A 23,233-nucleotide genomic window follows, 5' to 3' on the forward strand; every position below is an offset into this window, starting at 1 on the left:
AAAGCTGTATCAATATATATTACAGCATCAACACCTTTAGTAACATACTAGGAATTACAAGCTACCTCGTGACATTTTACTTCCTGTCTGACCAAGACTTACAGTATACAAATTGCCAAAATATACAGCTTCCTTGAGATTGTTAGGAAGTGGTAGGAAATGAAGCTGGAGTTGCTAAAGCAATTACACATATAGATTTAAAATTCTCTCAAGAAGATGCCCATTTTTAAAAGGCAATGAAAAAGATGCAGAACTCTGCGCTCCACCACATGATGTAAGTTGGTCTTAAGTTACAACAGAGAATAACCAGGACTCCTGGACAATCCTTTCAGTTCTTTTCCTTTCAGCACAGGAAGTGCATACAGGGAGTTAAGAATTTAATGACACTTTCAAACTCCTACATCTAAAGAGGTAAGTGAAATGTTGTTGACATTCCGGAAACACATTCCACAGCTAACAGCTTGTAGTTTGTTCCACTTTTCCAACCAGAAATATAAAAGATAACCTTACATTAAGTGGTATTACGAACTTCTCTATCATAACTTAATTAAACTTACATTCATTGTATCCAGGTACCCTGTGATCTCTAATACTGGCAATTTGTGAAACCAAGTTGCAGCTAGATTTCGATGGACAGACAGGCTCAAATTAATAGGTTGAAGTATCTGAATGTCTTGATGTGATAAACCTGCCTCCATAGTGGTTCTTAAAATAAAGGAAGAAAAATAAGAACATTAAAGAAAACAGTTAAACCATGCTATATATATCTTCTTTTTTTTTTAACTCAAAACATATTATAATATCAAGTTTTGTCTCTTTAGGCACTTAAGGCTTCCTGAGCACAACAATACCCCTTTTCCCCAATCATCTATTCTTTCCTATGTTACCATTTTAGTATGAGAGCTGCTCCAAAACTAATGCCTCCTATTTTATTATGTTAGTCCCTGATGTCAGAGGCAGATGGTGGCAGTGTGGCAATACAGACTGAACCTTTCCACCAACACCATTACATTTTGTTGCCACGTGACAGATGGCGGCAGAGGGGCAGTGTGACAAATGCTGTCTGACACGGAAGTACAGATGAAGCAAAGGTGCAATCTTTTCCACGTGAAGCAGTTTAATCTCACATCTACTGATGTCCTTTGCTGCTAGCTGAATGCTTACTGAGACCAGTGGTTGTCAGCACAGTGAAGTGGTATGTGGCACACTTGAGCAGTGGCAACAGCAACACAAAAGGTAAGCCACGTTCCTGACAGTTATGCAGATTTTTAGGAGCACATAATGCAGGCTCTTATATATCACTGGAGAAAAGGTGTAGCTAAAAATGGTGACTACGCTGGAAAAACAGCTTTCTATAGTTAATAATTTGCTCTATCAAACAGAGTTATTGTGCTCTTTGCATACACTGTACTTTCCATGGAAATAAATAGGAAAAATAACTTTCAACTGACAAATTTTAACAGCAAATATTTGACTGCCACTAACCATGATTTCAAAACAAGCAGATTAGCGTCTTACAAAATATTAATATTACAAGCTAAGGCATTACTTGATGAAATGCACTTTACCTAGACAGTTTAAGCTTAGTCAGCTGCACATCCATTTTGTCAATGACTGGAGGAAGCAAACTGCCTTCTGGAGACACCAAGCTAAACTGGTTCTGAACCTTAATCAAGCCAAGATCTACCACTATAGCATTGAAGGAAACTGAGGACTGAGGAATGACTATAACTGGTGCTTTTAAGTGAATGTCCATAGCGAGTCGAAAGCTCCTTTGAGCCAGATCTTTCACACTGGTAGCAGCCTTTTCTGCAGCTTGGACTGTAGCAGCACCCAGCGCCTCCTTAGCTGTCTGAAAGTTGTTCAAGAAGGTCTAGAATAAAGAGTTGAAAAGAAGGGAGAAATACAGCTAAAAAATAAATAACACTATTTATAATCTCAATTAATCTCTCATGTTACAACATCAGTCACAACTAACATCAACCAAAAACTCTGCTGAAAAATTTAATAAACGTTAAATTTTCCTTGAGAACAAGCAATGACATTTTTCTTTTTATCACGACATTCTTTAAATGGGCCAGAAATGTGCTAACTGTTACAACCCAATGATTTTTAAACTCATCTCTTTGCCTACATTTCCCGCCCCCACTACTGGCAGGGATCTTTTATTTCATTACACTCCAGGGAATACATTATTTTTAAAGCCCCTCTTTGTTACCAGTAAAGCTAATACTTATTGAAGGCAGTAGTTAGTGTTAGTAGTAGTTAGTGTAGTTAGTAGTAGAGAACCCATCAAAGCTTCAAAAAAATAAAAAATAAAAAGTCAAGATTTAGAGTATTTGACAATATGACAAAAAGGACAAGTGATTTACAGTGGTTAATTTGCAGTCCTCATAGGATCTTAATTTGCAGAAATTTCTTGTCTCCAGTGTTAACTCAGTTATGTTCGCAGTGACCTCATTTTCTCCCTGGTGTGAGAACTGGAATGCCTTAAAAGCATAGTTGAGGGGCACAGAACAGCCCACTTGCAGTGCTGCAGTGTGGAAGTTTTGGAGTTTCAAATCAGTTTCAATTTGCTTATTCAAGTTTATAGGTAGTATATAAGGAAAGCTAAGCTCACTCCTTGAGAAACTCAAGTTACACATTTTTCTGAGGTTGGAAATAGGGAAAGCTAATGAATGCAACACAAGTCACAAAGAAAAAAGACTTACCAGCAAAGATACAAGAAATTTGTGAAGGTATACAATTTGAATACAGCCTACTTTCAAAGATATAGCACCATCCACTTTTGACATATCCATATAGGCTTCTCCCTCAGTAGCATATGGATATAATATTAGACTGAAACTGAAAACTTCATCTCCTACTATAGATACAGCCTAGAAAGAAACAAACAGGATGTAGTGGCCATCTGTAGCATCTAAGAAGGTACCAAAATGAAACAAACAGACTGACAGTATATCAGATATACTAATTATAAATGAGTTTTTAAATAATGCCTATTCAAACATCAATCCTTCTATTTTGAAAACCTTTTTTCCAGAACTTTGTCTGAGAAAGAGGCATTCATGTGAAATCAAGTATTTTAAACAATGGAATAAGAATAAGCATTGCACTTCACTCGCACAGACAAAATTAATGAAGAATCAAGAAAGATCTGAAATCTTGTAGTTGTACCTTTTTATGAAGAGTCCTCGTATCAACATCTGTGACAACGATGTCTTTAAGCCGGGCAAAGAATTCCGTTTGATTTGACTGAAGAAAAACAGACGAATCGAGACCTGTCAAATGTAAGAACAAACAGTAGTAGCAAAGTAACACCTGCTTTCAGGGCACTGGGGACAACAGAAGGGAAGGCCAGAAAAGGTATTATCAATCTTTTCTTAAGTAACATTGCTATAAAATATCCTATTGTTATTCATACTTCGCTTTCAAGAAATACCTCAAAAAAACACATATGCATACATGCAAAAAAACACCAAAACATGATGACCAGCTTAATGTTCAACTTTGGAAGCAATACCACAAGCCATGCTAGTTCAGGACAATAGAAGAAGAAAAAAAAAAAACAACCACGTGCTGAAAGTTTACATCTTAAGTAGACCGATCAGCAGCAGCTGCTTTGAAATTACACTACAAGAGCAGTACTACTAAGAAAAACTCTAATACCTTGAATCTTGATCTCCGCAATGTTCTTTTTCTCATCACAAAGATTTAAGCAAAAGGCATCCAGCTTCACAAAGACCTTGAAGGCAAAGACATCTTTATCCTTAGAAGGTCTCATCACTAGAAAAGATAGAGAGTGTTTTTTCAAGGCGCAGCACGTACGTTTTCAGTTAAAGTCCTGAAAGCACTGGATGCCTGTTTTAGTTCAGTGAGTGTGGCATTCTGATGATTCAATACTGATTCCTACAGATTCTTCCATCACTTAGCATGACAGCTCTGCTCCTCTTCAGGCCTGTTACTTTGATATAAGCTAAGATTTTCAATAGGCTTTTCTCTCCAACAGTCCTCCAACCTGGAGAGGCACTGTGACGTAAGCCATGATCCTCACCCAACTAGGGAAAGCTCATCAGGTTCTCTAGCACTTCATCTTTTTGTCAACATGCCACATATCCATTCAGACCCTGACAAACACAAGAGTACCTTTCTTTAATGTAAGGTCATCTCGTTGCTTTTCTTCTTTAGTTGGTGTCTCTCTACTACTTCTATGTCTTGATGGACTAACAGTTGCTAGAAAACTGACAGCAGACATGAGGGCCTCTGTATGCAGCAGAATGTTTAGCGATGAAAAAGCAACCTGTTGCAAAGATGAGACTCCACATCACTTTAAAATACACCTTACAAGTAAAAGAGCACCCAATTGAGCTGTAACATGATGGAAAGCAAATGACAACTCGTCCTCGTGATCAACTGCTTTGGAGTCGGCACAGCCGGAGCTGCAGTGGCTGATTGAGGTACAGGGTGGGTTTTCGGGAGGTTCCAGTCTCTCGGGAACCGAGTGAGAACAGCTAGTCCCGGCAGACCCCGGCAGCTCTCTCTCGGGAGAGGCTGACGTGGCGTAGGCATTGCCAGGGCAACGGCGGGGGATTTAAACCGATCAGAACCCGGAAGTACCGCTCAGTCCTGGTGATCAACTGCTTTGGAGTCGGCACAGCCGGAGCTGCAGTGGCTGATTGAGGTACAGGGCAGGTTTTCGGGAGGTTCCAGTCTCTCGGGAACCGAGTGAGAGCAGGCAGTCCCAACGGCTGTTCTCGCGAGAGGTTAACGAAGCATTAACGAGGCGCAGGTGTTAACGAGGTAGGTGTTAACGAAGCATAGGCGTTGCCAGGGTTTCAGCGCCCTCGCCCACACTCCTCAGCTGATTAGGACTGAAGGGGTATATCCCTGAAGGGCTCAGGGAGGGCCGCGAAGTAACACATTACAATTCATATCTATATATATATTATTATAAACCATTATTTATTTATTTACTCTCAATTTTTTTCGTTTCTTTGTTTTTATTTTTTTCTGTCATGGTCTCTACAAGACAGAGGGCTTGCCTTAAGAAGGCTGTGGCGACCCAGACAGAAGGTCTGCCTAGAAGTGTGGCTACACAGGTCTCTGGTTGCAAGGAGTGTCAGAGCCTGCTACTACTAGATGAGGGTGCTAAGCAGTTCTCCTGTGCAAGGTATGAGCAGGTGGAAGATCTGCTTAGCATGGTGGTTGAATTGAAGGAGGAGGTTGAGAGACTGAGGGCCATCAGGGACTGTGAGAGGGAGATTGACTGGTGGAGTAACTCCCTAGAGTGCCAGAGAGAAAGGTACCAGGGAGATCCCCCACAGTTTCTGGTGGACTCCCTGACCTGTCCCCGTAGGGCAGAAGGGGGATATCTGAGGGATAGGGAGGGCTGGCAGAGAGTCCCTGCTCGGTGCCGTGGGCGATCTCCCCCTCTGCCTCCCCAGTGCCCCCAGATACCCCTAAGCAATAGATTTGCAGCATTGGAAGTTGAAGAGGTGATAAGGGGTGAAGTGCAGGAAGATTCCCGCAGGAGGTCACCAATGGCAAGGCAGTCACCTCCGTGCATTGAGACTGCTGCTACTAAGAAAGAAAGGAAGGTGATCGTAGTGGGTGGCTCCCTTCTAAAGGGAACTGAGGGCCCCATTTGCAGACCAGACCCAAACCGCAGGGAAGTGTGCTGTCTCCCTGGGGCTCGAATCAGGGACATTACTAGAAGACTCCCGGACTTGATTCGCCCCACCGACTACTACCCATTACTAGTAGTTCAGGCAGACTGCAATGAAATATCTCAGAGAAGTCTGCGAACTATGAAAAGAGATTTTAGGGGATTAGGGCGATTAGTTCAAGGGGTGGGAGCACAAGTGGTGTTTGCTTCCATACCTTCTGGGGTGGTGAAGGACACAGAATGGGCTAGGAAAACACAAGTGATGAATAACTGGCTGAGAGGTTGGTGTAGAGATAGACACTTTGGGTTTTTTGACCATGGGACAGTTTACTCGGCTCCTGGCCTGTTATCTGTTGATGGGACGCACCTATCCCAAAGGGGGAAACGAATCCTAGCACAGGAGCTAGCTGGACTCATTGAGAGAGCTTTAAACTACCTGTGACGGGGGAAGGGGATAAAACAGGGCTCACCAGTAAAGAGCCTAAGGAGGCTGTGCTGGAAAAAGGGGTGAGGCAGATATCTCAGCTGAAGTGCATCTATACCAATGCACGCAGCATGGGCAATAAACAAGAAGAGCTTGAAGCCATTGTGAGGCAGGCTAACAATGACCTTGTAGCTATTACAGAAACATGGTGGGACCTCTCCCATGACTGGAATACTGGGATTGATGGCTACAAGCTCTTCAGAAGGGATAGACAGGGAAGAAAGGGTGGTGGCATAGCTCTCTATATCAAAGAGTGTTTTGATGTTGAAGAACTAGTGGTTGGAAATGACAAAGTAGAGTGTCTATGGATAAGGATCAGGGGGATAGTCTTTAGGAGTGACATCGTGGTGGGGGTCTGTTATAGACCACCTAGTCAGGATGAAGAAATAGATGAGATGTTCTATAAACAACTCGTAGATGTTGCACGATGGCCAGCACTCGTTCTCATGGGGGACTTCAACTTCCCTGATATATGCTGGAAATACAATACTGCGCAGAGGAAGCAGTCCTTGAGATTTCTAGAATGTGTGGATGATTGCTTCCTGACTCAGCTGGTGCAAGAGCCTACCAGGGGAGATGCCTTGCTTGACCTACTTTTCACTAACAGGGAAGGACTAGTAGGGGATGTGAAGGTTGGAGATTGTCTTGGCCGGAGTGACCATGAAATGGTGGAGTTTGCTATTCTGGGTGCCGTCAAGAGGGTGACTAGCAAAACTATTACCTTGGACTTCCAGAGGGCAGACTTTGACCTGTTCAGGACGCTTGTTGCAAGGGTCCCTTGGGACTTGCTCCTGAAGGGTAAAGGGGTCCAGGAAGCCTGGATGCTCCTCAAGATGGAAATCTTAAAGGCACAGGAGCAGGCAGTCCCAGAGTCCTGTAAGTCAAGCCGGAGGAGCAAAAGACCAGTGTGGATGAACCGGGATCTTTTGTTGAGACTCTGAGAGAAAAAGAGAGTCTATGTCCTCTGGAAGATGGGTCAGGCTACTTGGGGTGACTACAGAGAACTGGCCAAGATCTGCAGGCAGAAAATTAGAAATGCTAAAGCCCAGCTTGAAATTAGGCTGGCTACTGCTGTAAAGGAGAACAGGAAACCCTTTTACAAATATATTAACAGCAGGAGAAAAACTAAGGAAAATTTCCCTCCTTTACTCAACGAGGCAGGCAATATAACCACAGATGATAAGGAAAAGGCTGAGGTTCTCAATGCCTTCTTCACATCTGTCTTTAATAGACAGGACAGTTATCCACATGGTACTTGCCCTGACCTGGAAGTCCGGGACGGGGTGCATAATGCACCCCCTGTGATTCAAGCAGAGATGGTCAGAGATCTTCTCCTCCATCTGAACTGCCACAAGTCCATGGGGCCAGATGGGATCCACCCAAGGGTGCTGAGGGAGCTAGCAGAGGTGATTGCCGAGCCACTTTCTGCCATCTATCAGCATTCCTGGTTATCCTGAGAGGTCCCACAAGATTGGAGGCTTGCCGATGTGACTCCCATCTACAAGAAAGGCCGTAAGGAAGACCCGGGGAACTACAGGCCTGTCAGCCTGACCTCGGTATCAGGGAAAGTTATGGAACAGATGATATTGAGGGAGATCACACGACACGTGCATGGCAATAAAGGGATCAGACCCAGCCAGCACGGGTTCACCAGGGGCAGGTCGTGCTTGTCCAACCTCATCTCCTTCTATGACTGGGTGACCAGACAGGTAGATGAGGGAAAGGCTGTTGATGTAGTCTACCTGGACTTCAGCAAGGCCTTTGACACGGTCTCCCACAGTATTCTCCTAAGGAAACTGGCAGCCCGTGGTGTGGACAGGTTCACTCTTCTCTGGGTGGAGAACTGGCTGGAGGGCCGTGCCCAGAGGGTAGTGGTTAATGGAGTTAAGTCCAGCTGGCGTCCTGTAACGAGTGGTGTCCCCCAAGGGTCAGTTTTGGGGCCCATCTTGTTTAATATCTTTATTGATGACCTAGACGAGGGAATTGAGTGTATGCTCAGTAAGTTTGCAGATGACACAAAGCTGGGAGGATGTGTCAAACTGCCTGAGGGTAGGGAGGCCCTTCAGAGGGATTTGGATAGGCTGAACAGCTGGGCTGAGCAAAATGGGATGAGGTTCAATAAGACCAAGTGCCGGGTCCTGCACTTTGGCCACAATAACCCCATGCAATGCTATAGGCTTGGGGCAGAATGGCTTGAAGAATGTAGAGAGGAAAAGGACCTGGGGGTGTTGGTTGATGCTCGGCTCAACATGAGCCGGCAGTGTGCCCAGGTGGCTAAGAAGGCCAACAGCATCCTGGCCTGTATTAGAAATAGTGTAGCCAGCAGGAGCAGGGAGGTGATCATCCCCCTGTACTCAGCTCTGGTACGGCCGCACCTCGAGTACTGTGTTCAGTTTTGGGCCCCTCACTACAAGAAGGACATTGAGGCCCTGGAGCGTGTTCAGAGAAGGGCAACAAAACTGGTGAGGGGTCTGGAGCACAAGTCTTATGAGGAGCGGCTGAGGGAGCTGGGATTGTTTAGTCTGGAGAAGAGGAGGCTCAGAGGAGACCTTATTGCACTCTACCACTTCCTGAAGGGGGGTTGTGGTGAGGAGGGGGTAGGTCTCTTCTCCCTGATAAGTAATGACAGGACGAGAGGGAATGGCCACAAGTTGCGCCGGGGAAGATTTAGATTAGACCTGAGGAAGCATTTCTTTTCTGAAAGAGTGGTCAGGCACTGGAATGGCCTGCCTAGGGAGGTGGTTGAGGCACCATCCCTAGCGCTGTTCAAGAAGCGTTTAGATGAGGTGCTAAAGGACTTAATTTAGTAGTTGGGTAGAGATAGTGATAGGAGGATGGTTGGACTAGATGATCTTATAGGTCCTTTCCAACCTTATGAACTTATGAACTTATGAACAACATAGTTGCAAAGTCCTAGGTTGCATTAAACAAGGATATGCCCAAATGCAGCAGCCACGAACACAGAAACAAAGGAAAGGATCTGCTTACACTTAGAAGGCCTCAGATATCTGGAGATCTCCTGCGAGATATCCCTGCCTTCACTGCCAACCCTTAAATGATGTCTGGGAATGGGTGCATCCTGGCTCCACCCTTTCTGTTTGCTCAGATACACTGCATGCACCTGAACTCCCCTGGAGCGGCCCTCCCTTCCCCACCAGGTGTTCAATCACTGTTTCAAGCTGGCATTTTTATGTTAACATTTTATATGCTTGAGAAGATGACACACCTTTATACTGTTTTAATTTTATCCACATTAGCTTGCAACTACATGGCATTTCTCCGTAGTCATGAAACTGACTGATGTACAACTCTCACATTAAGTGTGTGCTTTTGAACTGCCAGGCTCCCTCCTGCAAGAGGAAGGAAAAAGAAAGAAAAAAAAATCTCTACTCACTTGAATCTTCTGTTCAGTGTTGTCAAAAACAGTCTGAAACTGTGGACCGTTTTTCTCAGCCTGAAATAAATGATTACCATAGACGTTGTTAATTGAAACCACCCTTTGTGTTCTTAAAATACAAAATGTAACATACTCTGCAAATAGTAGATATAAGACTTTGTGGTGTACAGAAACAGTACAAACAAACAAAACCATCATACTTTAGAAGGATTAATCTTTACCTTGATATATTCCACCTTCAGAAGGTCTAAGCCAGGTTTATCTGATGAACTAATTAAATGAAGGGGTGCTTTTTTACCTGTAATATACAAAAAACCACACATAAAATAAACAACAGTTAAGTTAGATTTCTGCTTTCAGTGAGCTAATGGCATCTGTGCCCTTAACACAGGGATGAGTTGTGAGTGCAGTCTGTCACAACCTACCACCCCGTGACATATGAATCAATGGTTTGTCTTCAAGTCTACGACAGCAAGTCTGTATCTTTTCTCTATCCAAAACTTATTTATCTGCTAAGCATTAAGGTGGCAGTCCACAACTGACAACTATACAATTGAGAAAAGCACTAACAGTGAGAAGTAGCATTATACCAAAGAACTGTGCCTGTAAAACTAAAGCAACGTCTGAATTTTAAGGAGCATGGAAGAACAGAAGAGAATTTCAGACTACTGCAAATACACCCAATATACTTCTCTTACATTACCTCCAATTTCATAGTAATCCAAGCTTATTGTCTTCAGATATGATACAGTTGCTAAATTATACGTTCTGACAGTTGCTTCTGTCCCGAGATGCTTTACATCAAACACAAGTATGGTTTCTTCAGTTTGTTCTTGCCTGGTGAGTTCTAGCAAAACCTGGATGAGTAAGAAATACAGTTTTGCCACCGTTTTACGTTCACTCAAATCAGCAATGAAGGGATGATAGCATTAATGCCCTGCTTATATCTGATGGTCACAGACACTTATGGATTTTGCTCACTGTAGGTGACTGCTGAGTTACTTGCTTTGTTCTTCCATTCCATTTCTTTTCTTGGAGGGAATGAAAGCAGTGGTGGTATCTAATTGAGACCTGCAGTAATTTTAATATAAAATACTAGTTCCAGGAATGGGCTTTTTTAATAGTTTTTCTCATAGAATCATAGGTGTTGGAAGGGACCTCAGGAGATCATCGAGTCCAACCCCCCTGCCAAAGAAGTTCCCTACACCAGGTCGCACAGGTAGTTTTTGTTGTTGTTTATGTTGTATTACACGACTTATAGACACACTTGAAGAACATATGTTTTACTTAGTCTTTTTTTTATAATTTATAAATAGAAATAACTAAAATACATATACATACGCACACATTTCACTTTAGTAAATATGTGTCATGTGTCTATAAACTTGGAGAACACTGGTAATAGAATAATGAGTCTTCTTAAAGTAAGTAGTCTTACTATAGAAGATTAAGACAGAATTAAAGAGACATACCTCTTTGATTTCAAACTTCAGTTGAAGATCTGTCAATTCCTCTTTAGCAGATTCCTTATTTCCTATTTCTTCTCCTTTACTTAACGTCCTATCACTTTGTTCACAACTTTCTTCAAAATCGAAATATTCCTCCTCAGAGTCTGCAGAACAGAGGTGATCCCCTACTTAGTAAATGCTTATCAGGAACAAGGATACATCTCACCCCCTCTTTCCCATTCACTTAAACCTAATCAGACAAAGCATGCTTTTTAGATCAATATTGCTTTTTTCCCAAAAGAAGTGACAAAATAGGAAGCCTTACTGAAGAAAGCATCAGAGTTTATATAAACATGTACAATTAGATGCTAAAGAATCTAGATAAAGAAAGTACAGTTGAAAAATTAACTTCTGGAAGCTTGTATGTTCCACTACGCAAATTTTTTTCTGGAACAACTATGAAAATAAATACTCAAATCCAAAGCATCAATCATTAATTTGCTATTTCCTATTCTTGCTCTGTATTTACAGAAACAGTAGAGCTTTGCTAACACAAAACATTTCAGAGAGCATTCCTGTAATGCTTGTAGCAGTATTTCTGCCATACACTGGCTACTGATGAAAGAATATGTGCTTTAGATATGTTACATAATGTTTTCCACGTTCATACTCCAAAGTAGGTGTCTTTGACATCAAACTCCTGAAACGGCAGCAGCAGATTCATTTGTGACTAAAGCAGTGCAACTGACTTCTGAAATAGTTTCCTCAATTCTCTAAAAGATGTGGCATGACACTTGGATAACTACACTGGATTGCTAATTGCATCCTAATGAAATTGCTATTAACAGCTCATTCTATTTACTCTTACGTTCTTATATTCTTGTGCAGAATATGAACTTATTTCAAAAAAGGTTTCTTTGTTTTTTAAAGAAGCATATGTAGTATTCTGAGGTAACAGCAGCGTTTTAATCTTATGCAGTGCAAGTTAGAGACAGCTGTACTCATCCCTACTGTCCCAGTAACGTGCTATAAGACCAACACTTGACTGAAAATGCTGAGTTGTTCCATAAATTTTACCTTGTTATTTTTTTCTTACCTGACACCATTTCTGCCAACAAGTGGTGAGTAGTAAGCAACCCTCTGGCATCAACAGGAATTGTGGGAATAGTTGCTGCCTAGAGTGAGAAGGAAAAACAAAAATCAGTTTTTAAGTTTTCATAATTTGATATATTCAGCTGTATTTTCCACCAATGATAAATCTTTAAGCTGGCCTTTCATTTACTAGACATCTGAGTTTTCCTGATACTTATACTAAAGCCAGTATGACAATGACAAAGCTAGCTTTGTTTGAATAAGCCAGCACTTTCTGACATTAAATTGTAATGAAGACACTTTTCATAGCTGAGATGAGCAACAGATCTCCTATTTTAGATAAAAAAGAGAGCAGGCATTAATCACTGATGATGCTGTCAAAGCGTTTTATTATTATTATTATTGTTTCACTTTTATTATTTATATTCAGCTTACCTTTGTGCTTGGAATTGACATAGATGACATCTGAGGCAATGGAATGCTATCAATCAGATCAAAAATTGCCTTCATTTTCTGGTCAGAAACCCTGATATGGACCAAAGGAAGCCCCCCTGACACTTTAAACCTTAAGAAAAAAGAAATCTGGTTCAGTCCAAGACAAAAGAAACAGTACCAGTTCTTGATTTAAAATATTACTGATCATAACACTAATATATTAAGGTCAGATCACAGTAAAGCTAGTGAATCTGCATTAAAAGCAAGTGTTGCACTCATTTGAGTCATTCATTTAGTCATTTCATTAAGTTAAGGTCATCAGGGAACAAATAGTGAAGCTCTGTTAACAGTAGTAAACTAAGACATTGATGTCTTCAAATTCTGAAGTATAACTAAACATTTTTTTCTTCTCTTTAAATACAAAATAATTAAAAAACTAAGCCCTCTCAACATTAATACGTTACTTTGCCATTCTGGTATCTTTTTCCACCATTGATTTTGCCAGATGTATATGAATATCCATAGGCTGTAACATATGTAAAGTTGATGAATGCTGAAAACGAGCCTTCTTCCAGTCTTCACCTGCAAGTATTAAATCAATTTAGACGAAACACACTGCTTGCAAATTGCTATAATTAAAATACTCTGAGTATTCAAACAGCATCCCCTGGAAAAACTGAATAACCCATTTATAAACAGAAGCAGTCAGAACAGTTTGGGTGAGATATTTTAAGAGTTTTTTAATAGATTTTAATATTCCTTAACAGTATATTGACTTGGCAGTCTTAAGCTCAATTCCACACCAAAAGATGTACTTGAATACAAAGATGTTTAAAAGGTAACATAGCATTTTGTTGACCATGAAACTTAAGTTCAAATGAACTACTACTAAGTCCAAATTCACCTGCATTTTACAGCATATTAGGGGAAATAATAGTCCAATGTTCTTATGTTGCTCACTAACAAAATAAAGAAACAATATAGAGTCCTACACCAAAACACAGATGTTTTAAGAGAAATTAATCAGTAAATTTCTCAGCTTAATACCAGAAGAGATGGGTGTTGTTATTGTTTTTTTTAATAATCTGTTTACTTAAACCCTGCTTTTTATTTTTTAAACATATTTACTAATTACAGAAAGGTATCCTTAATCAATCCTTTGAGTAAACACTTACAGTAAACAGTTGATTATCAGTTCAAAAGCATCTTAGTTTAAAAGCATTATTAGTTCAAAAATTTTGTTTTAGTACCTGCTCTTCCAAAAAGAAGTTGCACATTTTTTATTTCCACATCAAATTTGTCATAAGCTTTGTCCATAATCTCCTCTAAAGATGAAAAACCTGAAGCTTTGCTATTGCCTTGATTTATGCTGTTCAGCTAAAAAACATAAGGACAAGATAGGCATAAAATTCATATGTGTGATATTAATTCTAGTGATGATAAAAAAAGTTTACTAATGTAGCTTCATGATAGTCAAATGGATTCTTATAGAGAAGATACTCTAATTTCTTTCACACTTTCCTCTCCGAGGCTCTTAAATTTTTATTTCTGATGGTGCTATCAAACCATTCACGTGACATGAAATGAAGTCTTATTATTTAAAAGTTTACAGCCGAAGTACAAACAAAATATATAGACAATTATTTAACCAGATTTTAACTGACATTTTTTAGTTTTGTAGAAATAACAGAATCAACTTTCTAACTCAAGTAAAGAAAAATATATTCTCTTGTATTAATAAGGTACATAATTCTAAAGAAAAACAAAAGGAAAAATAATCCCATTTTGCTGAATATATCAAATATATTAATTAAAATATTATGATCATGATTTATCAAATAAGACAATGTTTCCAGGGAGGGTTGCACCACTGAAGTACATTAAAGACAACCTAACAGCTCTGAACACTGACAGAACTGCTGACTGCAACTGATTTTTCATGAAGTATCCTAGGTGAAAGCCTTTCCACAGACACGCACCTTCACCTTCTGAAATTCAGTTTTACATGACAGTGACATTAAGAGGAATAAAAAAAAAAAAAGTATTTCCTCCTTCTTCTGTGCTTATAAGGGAAATAATTTATATACCTGAAATGTACCGAAGTCCAAAATCAACAAATTTGAATTTTCATGGTAGAATCCTGTCTGCGGAACCAAAAGGTAGGAGGGTTTCAGATGAATCTTCAAGTCAAGAACTTTCCTCATCTCAATGATATGAACTAATCCTTTAACAAAAGAAAAGGGACATTAAAATCAAAATGTTACTCACAAGTAAAACATTTTTTCCAGGCCACATATGAAGAAATGTTATCTGAAATATAACACACATTAAATAAAAGCCTGACATTTTTAAAAGTGTTTTCCACCTAAGCTGACTGCTCTCCACTAAGTGAACGTTCACTAGTCCAAGTTATAAAAACAAACTAATCTAAAAAGACATCTAGTAATTAGCCAGCAAACAATACACAAAGGAAGTTTTACACATCATACAGAAATATTCTACGACATCTAAGGGCTTGCCTCAGGTGAGATGCCCCTTACCTGTAGCAGTTCTTTCCTTGATTTCTTCGAGCTTCATTAATGTGGCTGATGCTAACCTTTCAAGATCCATTCCCTTACTCGTCTGAAAGAATTCTACCATTGCATTTATTGTTCTCTTTTAAAGACAAAGAGATGAGAATTAACAACATATGCATAAGTCACTCAGTAAGAACTATAAATTAGATCTTAACCAAGCAAAGAGAATGAAAACAGTTAAAAAAGAATCACAAAAGAGAAAACAATTTTGCTTATTACTCACTGCATCGTATTTTATTTCCACAGGCTGTGATTCAATACTAAGACTCTGATCAGCAGTACTATCTTCTGGGTTAGTATTAAACTCTATCTTGAGTAGAGAAGACTTGCTATCCCCAATGGAAGCCACAAGAGATGGTACGACGTTTTCTTGTCTCAGGCCTGTAACGTACCAGTTTTCAAGCTTTGCTTCCACCCTAAAGAAGACAGATGGTTAATTACCATATAAATTCGGACACAGAACAGTTCCACATAGGAAAAACAAGCAAGATCAGAAAGCTTTTGATAAAGGAAAACAAGAAACCAAGCTAGCTTCACAGGACTAACACATCACGTGGTTTACAAATTGTAACATTAATAAACTGTGAAGAAACAGGTAGGAGGCATGTTGTTCACAACAACAAGGGTGATATTTTCTTTCAGCTGCAGCTGGTAGAAATGAAATCCCTTTTAGGGCGCTGGGTCTCTGTTGTTGGAATCCCTTTACTTCATGGACCACCCCCAGACTCTAGGTTTCAGTAAATGATACAGCACACATTTATGTAAAATTTGTAGAACTTATGGGAACCTTGTGTAGCACACAGATTGCACCTTTAATACTATGCAAAACTGCTTTCAGCAAAATATTTCCACAGTTAACACCTCAGCTGGTGGCTTTATGCATGAAGTCAAAACATAAAGGAACTGCAAATCAAAGCATGAAAAAAATGCAGATTCATTTCCCAGACACTGAAAACATTATTACATTACTGCATAATAAGTTGTGCTCATTATTTCTGGTGTGTTCTCTCTCAAAAGAGAAAGGTCTCTGCTTTCCACATGCTGGCTTTTACGTATTACCCACAATACATAGGTATGGATTTTCTTTTCTGTAGGAAGTAAGCAAGCATCACGTTCAGTAGCTTGGCTGGAATGTGTTAGCTAAACCACTTCACACTGCTTAAATCATAATTCCCCAAATTAATATACTACACTTTAACACACAGATTCAACAAACAGCTTATTCACATTCACACAGAAAAACAAATAGTATTCCTTTCCTCATTCCATTCAATATTATTTACCAAACTGACAGTATCTCCTAATTAGCTAGAAAGAGTGAAATATCAGAATCCATATACATAAAGAAATCAATGTAAAACAAATACAATACTCAAGGAAAAAAAAAGTGTAAGAAGTTTGAAAAAGAAGTAATGTTTCTAAAAAAATAAAATATAAATCCAATTACTTAATGGCTTGTGCTCCTGGGCGTTGTGATATTTTTGTACTCAAATCAATTATCCGTACTTTAAGAGTTTCTGCCACATTCTTGTCTTCTTTAATTGTAAGAGAAGTGCTTACCAGCTTCAGCGTCACAATATGGGCAATATACTAGCAAAGAGAGAGAAAATTGAAGTTAGTCATCTACGTCAGAAAAAAAAATCCAAACTACAAATTTAAATGAATCTAATGAAATGTGGAGTTACAGCTGAATCAGCAGCCATACATCCACCTGCAAGAACTTAGGTACAGAGAACTTCAACCCTCACCAGACAGTTCTGTAATATAAAACATGGTATTTTAAGAAAAGCTGAGTTAATTTGATTTCTTTTTTCTTCATTGGAATTCACAGGGATTTTAAACTGTGAAAGCAAGTGTCAAAAACATGTTTTGCCTATGCACCATTTGTAACTATTTCAATCAGCAAATTAAGAAACATTGAACCACACTTCATAATCAAGTTGAAGCCTGCACATTTCCACATGGTATTGGCAGAGATGAAAGTATCTTTACACACAGTAATTTGTCTAAACCAAAAATGAATCTTTTTCTATACAATTGCACTGTTTGGGTTTTTTTTTTATCTTTGCTGGTCAGATGCTTGCTGCTGCTCTACTCTCCTCAATCAGACAAGAACACAAGCTTACAGGATTGTACAGAGACTACCATGTCGCCACTTGTAATTCTGCACTTTCCTGTATGAAGAACAACATTCAAAAGATTTGTTTTTAAATTGTTCTCTTAAAAGTTGTTTACCTGTTTTGGTAAAGAAAGGCAATAGGAGCTGTCACTATATCCAATAGCAGTAAAAAGCTTAGCCTTCTCTTCTGGTGTCATTAGTTCATCAATAGCTAGAAAATAAAAATGTACATACATAAATAAAATCCACAAAAGCTTACACTTCACTAGTAACTACAACCAGTTTTCCTCCCACAAGTTTTCTACTGTACTTAAGTTCTGTTGACATAAAGCTCCATATTGAAGCAAATTCCACTTTGTAAAATAATAAGCAGTCTTCATATATGACATTACGTACATAGCACTGAAATTTCCAACATTTATACTGTGAGATTATCCATATTTTCCAACCGTGGGAAGAGCATTGAGGAGTACTGTTAGAACCCCCTTCTCATCCAGATGGCAGACCACTAGAATACAATATTTCAATCGTCACCTACAAAACCACAGCTGCAAACACAATACTCTTTTCCTCAGGAGGTTCTAAAGTGCTTAAGCCATTTCAGAAATATGCCCACTTTTCCAAATCAATCATCAATATATAAATAAAAACATAAAATAGATCAAAATGCATTGTACTGTCTGTTTCAATCTCCCTTCTGTACAGTACGAACCAAGACATAGTGTAACTTACTTACTTGTTATTCAATCCAACTATATAGAAACTCACAAGTCTATTAAAAAGTTACTAAAGTACAGCCTACACTTACTTTCAGGAACAGATGATTCCTCATCTTCCTTTTTTCTAGATTCTCTGCTACCCCAGAAACCACTAAACCATCCTCCACTTTTTTTTTCAACTTCAGTGGCTTTCTTCTTCAGTAGTTTCTGTCCTGATCTTATTGTCTACAAACCAGACATTAAAATATATAATTAATTATTATGTTTTGCTTTATTTTTTACTGTAAATTATGGGTTTAACAGACACGTGAGGGACAGCAACATTATCCCTGCAAGAGGAACTATTCTGGGCTTACCTTTTTACCCCAACTGCAGACAAAATTTGTATTTTCCCTACTGTTATAGCAGGCAACTCCTTAATACTGTCACAAATGAATTCCTAAATAAAATGCAGATTTCATCTATCTTTTAAGAATTCTATAATAGCTGTTGTTTAACTAAACTGGCCAACCTCTAGAAATGCATCCAAATATTTGAATGTATAGGTAGTATGGTAACAGCTTGATTTGAACAGCTGCAAAGCCAGTCTTGAAATAACAGAAGTCAAAGGAACAAAACAATCATTAACACAGAGACAATTGCTGAGTGGCACACACTAGGCAGCAAAAACAGTGCACAGTTTTACAAACTGGAAACCATTCCCTAAACTGATTCATTCCTGTCCTGGAAAAACTGGAAGCTTGCCTTCTTTCTTCCCCATTCAGCTATAGCCATCACCACAAATTTTGTCAAGATTCTATAATGACAAAACAATACTACTTGAAGTGTCACAATATTACTGAACAGAAATAATTTCTTACCTCAACTTGTGCCTGTTGTCTTGCTAGGACTATATTGAAGACATCAAGCTTTTTTTCTAGGTCCTGTAAAAATGTATAATGAAATCATCTGCTTCTCAGTCACATTTAGGAAAGGCTCACCACTACAATTTCTCTACCAATCTTGATTACTGTCATGCATATTTAAAGAATTATGTAATCACGCAATCAAAACATACTTGCCCTCGAGTATGTCCTGCATACCTGAATTTGCCTCTGTGTTTCTTCTGACAATTTGCTCTGTGTCAGTTTGTTCTTGTATGCATTTTTATAATTCTTCAGAAGTTGCCTATGTTGCCTTATGTTACTCCATGACCACATATGAGTATGTCTTCTGATGTGAACTTCAAGAACACTGTCACCTGCATATTTCCACCTACAATAAACCCACACGAGGGAATAATTTCATGTATCACTTTGTGCCCATCAACTTAGAAACTGCGGAGTATATTATTAATATGCAAACACTTTCTTCACCACCTCATTTAAGCTATTCACCTAGAAAATTTACACATTTTCTATTTTTTTTTTGTGAAAACACTGATGGCTTCTATTTAATGTCTGAAGAACTATAAATTTACATCCACTATTGACTTTGCATGTTTACAAATTACAAAGCATAAAATACACTTAAGCACTTTAATAAGCACCATCAATTCATTATTCAGAAAAAGATCCATAAAAAATGTAATCATCTCAAAACTAAGAACTAAAATTACAGTTGACACATTTCCCTCGTAATACATGGACTAATTTTTTTCTTTAGTCTTCCTAAAATTGTATTATAACTGCTACAGAGTTCACTGGAATTTTGTTCAGAGATTCTGGGATAAAGGCTAGCTTTTTTTAATCACTTGGTTCTTTCACATTTGGCTACCCAAAGCTATGTTAAGTTAAAACCATATTGCACATGTCATTATAAAACAGCATTATCCACAAAGGAGAATGATAAGACTGGAAAGGACTTGACACATCTCCCAGAGAATGCATGACCAAATAGAACTTACCATTGTCTGGCATTTTTATGGAGAGATACATTTGGCCTAAATTTTCTGTACGGTAAACTGCGAACCATGTAATCTATGGACTCCAGAAGGTCAATCATGCTGAGGTACTAAACACAGGAAAACAAGTTCCATAGCAAAGGTTCAGATTTCATTACATGCAATATTTCAAGAACTGTATGCTTATAAAGGTGTTTTCAGTGCTCCCCAAACTACATAGAAATTCAAGCCTATGCATTTCCACTGCTGTGTAAATGCAGACCAACAACTACACCTATTTCTCTTGGAGGACACCACCATCTGAATTTCTGGTTTCCCTGAGGAACACTGTCGTTGGCACTGTTCTCAACATAGACTACATTTGGGTATCAATAAGCATTAAAAATAACCTTAGAAAACTGTAAATTATCACTGAATAAACAATAACATCGCTGGGGAGCTACATAAATGAGTTTCTTGGTACTTCAGTGGGCTTTGTTGCCAAGGCCAGTATATACCATTCATCTGTTGCTTCATCCTTACTTCTCTTCCATTACAGTGTTGGCTCATAGAAGTAGAAAAGATTATTCTTCTGATTAACTCTTATCTCAGTAAGAGTTAATCATAGAATGATTCCACTCTCTATTCGCTGTCCCAAGTGCTGCCCTCAAAGCTTCTGCAGGTAACAGGGTCAGAGAGCCTGAATCTAATGGTGGGGAGCGACTGCCACACAAGGATCACATCTTTTAATTACTGCTACAGCTCCTCACGATTGTGAGGAAACAGGTGATAACCCAACTTACCTGCGGCTTTGTGAGTTCAACAGCAATTCTCTGTACTTCTACATTACAATCAAGCTTGGGAGTTTTCAGTTCTACTTCTGCATTTGGGTTGATAAAGACTCTTGCAGAGGCCGATACTGGTCTAAAAACTTAAGATTACAAAATTGAAATTAATTTAATACTGGAAACCATGTTAAAACTACATAAGCCCACTGCCTGATATATCACCTACTCTACATATTACGATGTCTACACTCAACATAGCAAAGTGCAAGGTTTTACACTTGGGTTGGAGTAATCCCAGACACGTATACAGATGAGGAGAACTCCCTAAGAACAGCCCTGTGGAGAAGATCTGGGGGTTCTGGTGGATGAAAGGCTAAACGTGAGCCAGCTGCGTGCTCTTGCACCTCAGAAGGTGAATGGTAGCCTGGGCTCCAACATTAAGAGGGGGGGACAGCTGGGACAGGGAGGTGATTGTCCCTCTCTACTCTGCCCTGTGAAGCACCATCTGGAGTGATGCGTCCAGGTCTGGGGCCCCCATTACAGGAAAGATGTGGAGCAGTTGGAGATGGTTCAGAGAAGAGCCATGAAGATGATCAGAGGGCTGGAACACCCCCCCTAAGGAGAGAGGCTCAAGGAACTGGGCTTGTTCAGCCTGGAGAAGAGAAGGCTGCGAGGAGACCTCATTGCAGCCTTCTGGTATTTAAAAGGGCATTACAAAAAGGAGGGGAATCAACTTTTTACTCAGGTAGACAGTGATAGGACAAGGGGAATGGCTTTAAGCTCAAGGAGCTAAGGTTTAGACTGGAAGTCAGGGGGAAGTTCTTCACTCTCAAGGAGAGAGTGGTGAGGTGCTGGCACAGGCTGCCTAGAGAGGTTGTGCATGCTCCATTCCTGGAAGTGTTCAAAACCAGATTGGATGGGGCCCTCGGCAACTTGGTCCAGTACCAGATCTGGAGGTTGCTGGCCCTGCCTTTAGTAGGGGGATTAGAACTTGATGATCCTTAGGGTCTCTTCCAACCCAAGCCATTCTATGATTCTATGAAACAGCATTTGATTCAGGCAATAAAATGAGATTAGCCCAGCAGTAGTTAGAAAAAATAACACCTCTAAGATGTTACATTATGTTTGGGCTTTTGTAAAATGAAGTTAGTGTGGGCATGCCTGTATGGTCAGTTCAGACCAACTAAAATGCTCAGAACAGTGTATAGTCATTCATTCATAGCTTACTTACTGTACTGGTAGCCTTGAGGCTGGTTATCACCACAAGGAATTCCTCTTTTCAGTTGATCCTGTAAAAGAATACAATACTCTCTAGCAATCGCTGAAGGGAATTTACTGTTGGTGTACTTAAAAATTTAGAGGACAGTTCAACTCCTATTCACATGTTTTCTGCAGGAGTTTCCCCCTACCTTCACCCCTTAAATGAGGTATCTAATGTAGCACAAGTACTTAAGAGTAAAACGTTTTAATACAGCAGATGAAATAAAAATAAGTTTCTTTCATCAAGTGGAATGTTATTACAATTTAATTCAACTTTGTTTATTAGTTCACTGAACCTTCATACCTTACATCAACTAGCGTTGATTAATTTAAAATATTCTAGCAATTGTGTACATTCACGTAGTGTAATAGATTAAGTATTCATTTTTAAACTTGTTGAAGGTGCTGAGACACTATATTCATAATCTACCCTTCCTCATGTTTATTCCATAAGGAAGCCATTCGAGTCTTCTGGTATTCTGCATTAAGACAGAAATGAAAGATATAATGTCAAAAAATAATGCAACAGCCTGAGAGGCCTGAGAAATACCATGCTGGCACTGAATCCTCATTCAAAATGAGGTCTCTTTGCTGTTGCAATTTTTCAGCAGTTTTTTTGAGGATGCTATACAAATACCTAATTAGCTCATCTGATTTTTGGATTGCAATGGAACTATCAGTTAAAACAGGACACGCTTTTAAGAAGCAGTATATACTATGAATTATATGAAGGCACATGAAGCACTTGTTACTGTCATATTTTACACACTGTCAGTATTAAGCATATTTTTTTCAAGGAAAATATCTCACAGATATAAATCTCTTCCAATAATTTCTTTTCCCAGTTTCTTACTTAAAAATATTTTGTATTTTACAAAAAAGTACGATTGCTCATTAGAAGTATTTGCATTTAAACATATTTTCTGAACTGTAACAGTGAAAGTAAGCTTTTCAATGAGCTTAAGTGTACAACAGCTAATTTCACAAACAGCCATATGCTCACATTATTTAAATATGAAGACTGTTGTATGAAAGTGACAGACTGCTATGGATTACACAGCTTATTCCAACTATGAGGCAGACCAATCAGATACTGTGCTAAATCTGAGTTCTTGATAATGCTGCTTACTTGTAAGACTGAAACAGCCTGTCTGGATGGAAGGCCTAGCACTTCAGGAAACAGGATATACTGCTGAATACATTTAAGATGTATCCTAGTCTTTAATACAGAAAATTCTGGAACAGAAAGGACTTCACAAGCAGCTGAGAGGATTTACACAAGTCGTCTTAGGCCCATGCCAAATTCCCCTCTTCCCTCACGATGAATTATTAAGAATTTGTAAGCACCTCTGCTAGACTAGAAAGGCATAATGGAAAGCACTCCAAGAA

The 23,233-nt window shown here is 39.2% G+C and overlaps 1 protein-coding gene across 1 annotated transcript in view; it reads right to left on the minus strand.

Annotated features, from left to right (window-relative positions):
• The window catches only part of VPS13C (vacuolar protein sorting 13 homolog C), an 85,056-nt gene that overhangs the window by 46,670 nt on the left and 15,153 nt on the right, over window positions 1-23,233 (minus strand). Inside the window, exons 12-36 of the mRNA XM_065733521.1 lie at window positions 21,816-21,873; window positions 20,600-20,727; window positions 19,821-19,927; window positions 19,018-19,189; window positions 18,796-18,858; window positions 18,025-18,160; window positions 17,333-17,427; window positions 16,545-16,687; window positions 15,321-15,513; window positions 15,062-15,176; window positions 14,609-14,745; window positions 13,772-13,898; window positions 12,986-13,103; window positions 12,522-12,651; window positions 12,091-12,169; window positions 11,019-11,158; window positions 10,250-10,403; window positions 9,768-9,844; window positions 9,544-9,603; window positions 4,147-4,300; window positions 3,670-3,786; window positions 3,178-3,281; window positions 2,712-2,879; window positions 1,569-1,873; window positions 558-705 (exon numbers count right to left, since the gene is read on the minus strand). Coding sequence (XP_065589593.1) covers window positions 558-705; window positions 1,569-1,873; window positions 2,712-2,879; window positions 3,178-3,281; window positions 3,670-3,786; window positions 4,147-4,300; window positions 9,544-9,603; window positions 9,768-9,844; window positions 10,250-10,403; window positions 11,019-11,158; window positions 12,091-12,169; window positions 12,522-12,651; window positions 12,986-13,103; window positions 13,772-13,898; window positions 14,609-14,745; window positions 15,062-15,176; window positions 15,321-15,513; window positions 16,545-16,687; window positions 17,333-17,427; window positions 18,025-18,160; window positions 18,796-18,858; window positions 19,018-19,189; window positions 19,821-19,927; window positions 20,600-20,727; window positions 21,816-21,873 — 3,228 coding nt within the window. The remainder of the gene's footprint in view (window positions 1-557; window positions 706-1,568; window positions 1,874-2,711; window positions 2,880-3,177; window positions 3,282-3,669; window positions 3,787-4,146; window positions 4,301-9,543; window positions 9,604-9,767; window positions 9,845-10,249; window positions 10,404-11,018; window positions 11,159-12,090; window positions 12,170-12,521; window positions 12,652-12,985; window positions 13,104-13,771; window positions 13,899-14,608; window positions 14,746-15,061; window positions 15,177-15,320; window positions 15,514-16,544; window positions 16,688-17,332; window positions 17,428-18,024; window positions 18,161-18,795; window positions 18,859-19,017; window positions 19,190-19,820; window positions 19,928-20,599; window positions 20,728-21,815; window positions 21,874-23,233) is intronic.

This window comes from Cyrtonyx montezumae, unplaced genomic scaffold (assembly GCF_038088225.1).
Source record: "Cyrtonyx montezumae isolate F1298 unplaced genomic scaffold, pur_monq_1.0 scaffold_17, whole genome shotgun sequence".
NCBI lineage: Eukaryota > Metazoa > Chordata > Aves > Galliformes > Odontophoridae > Cyrtonyx > Cyrtonyx montezumae.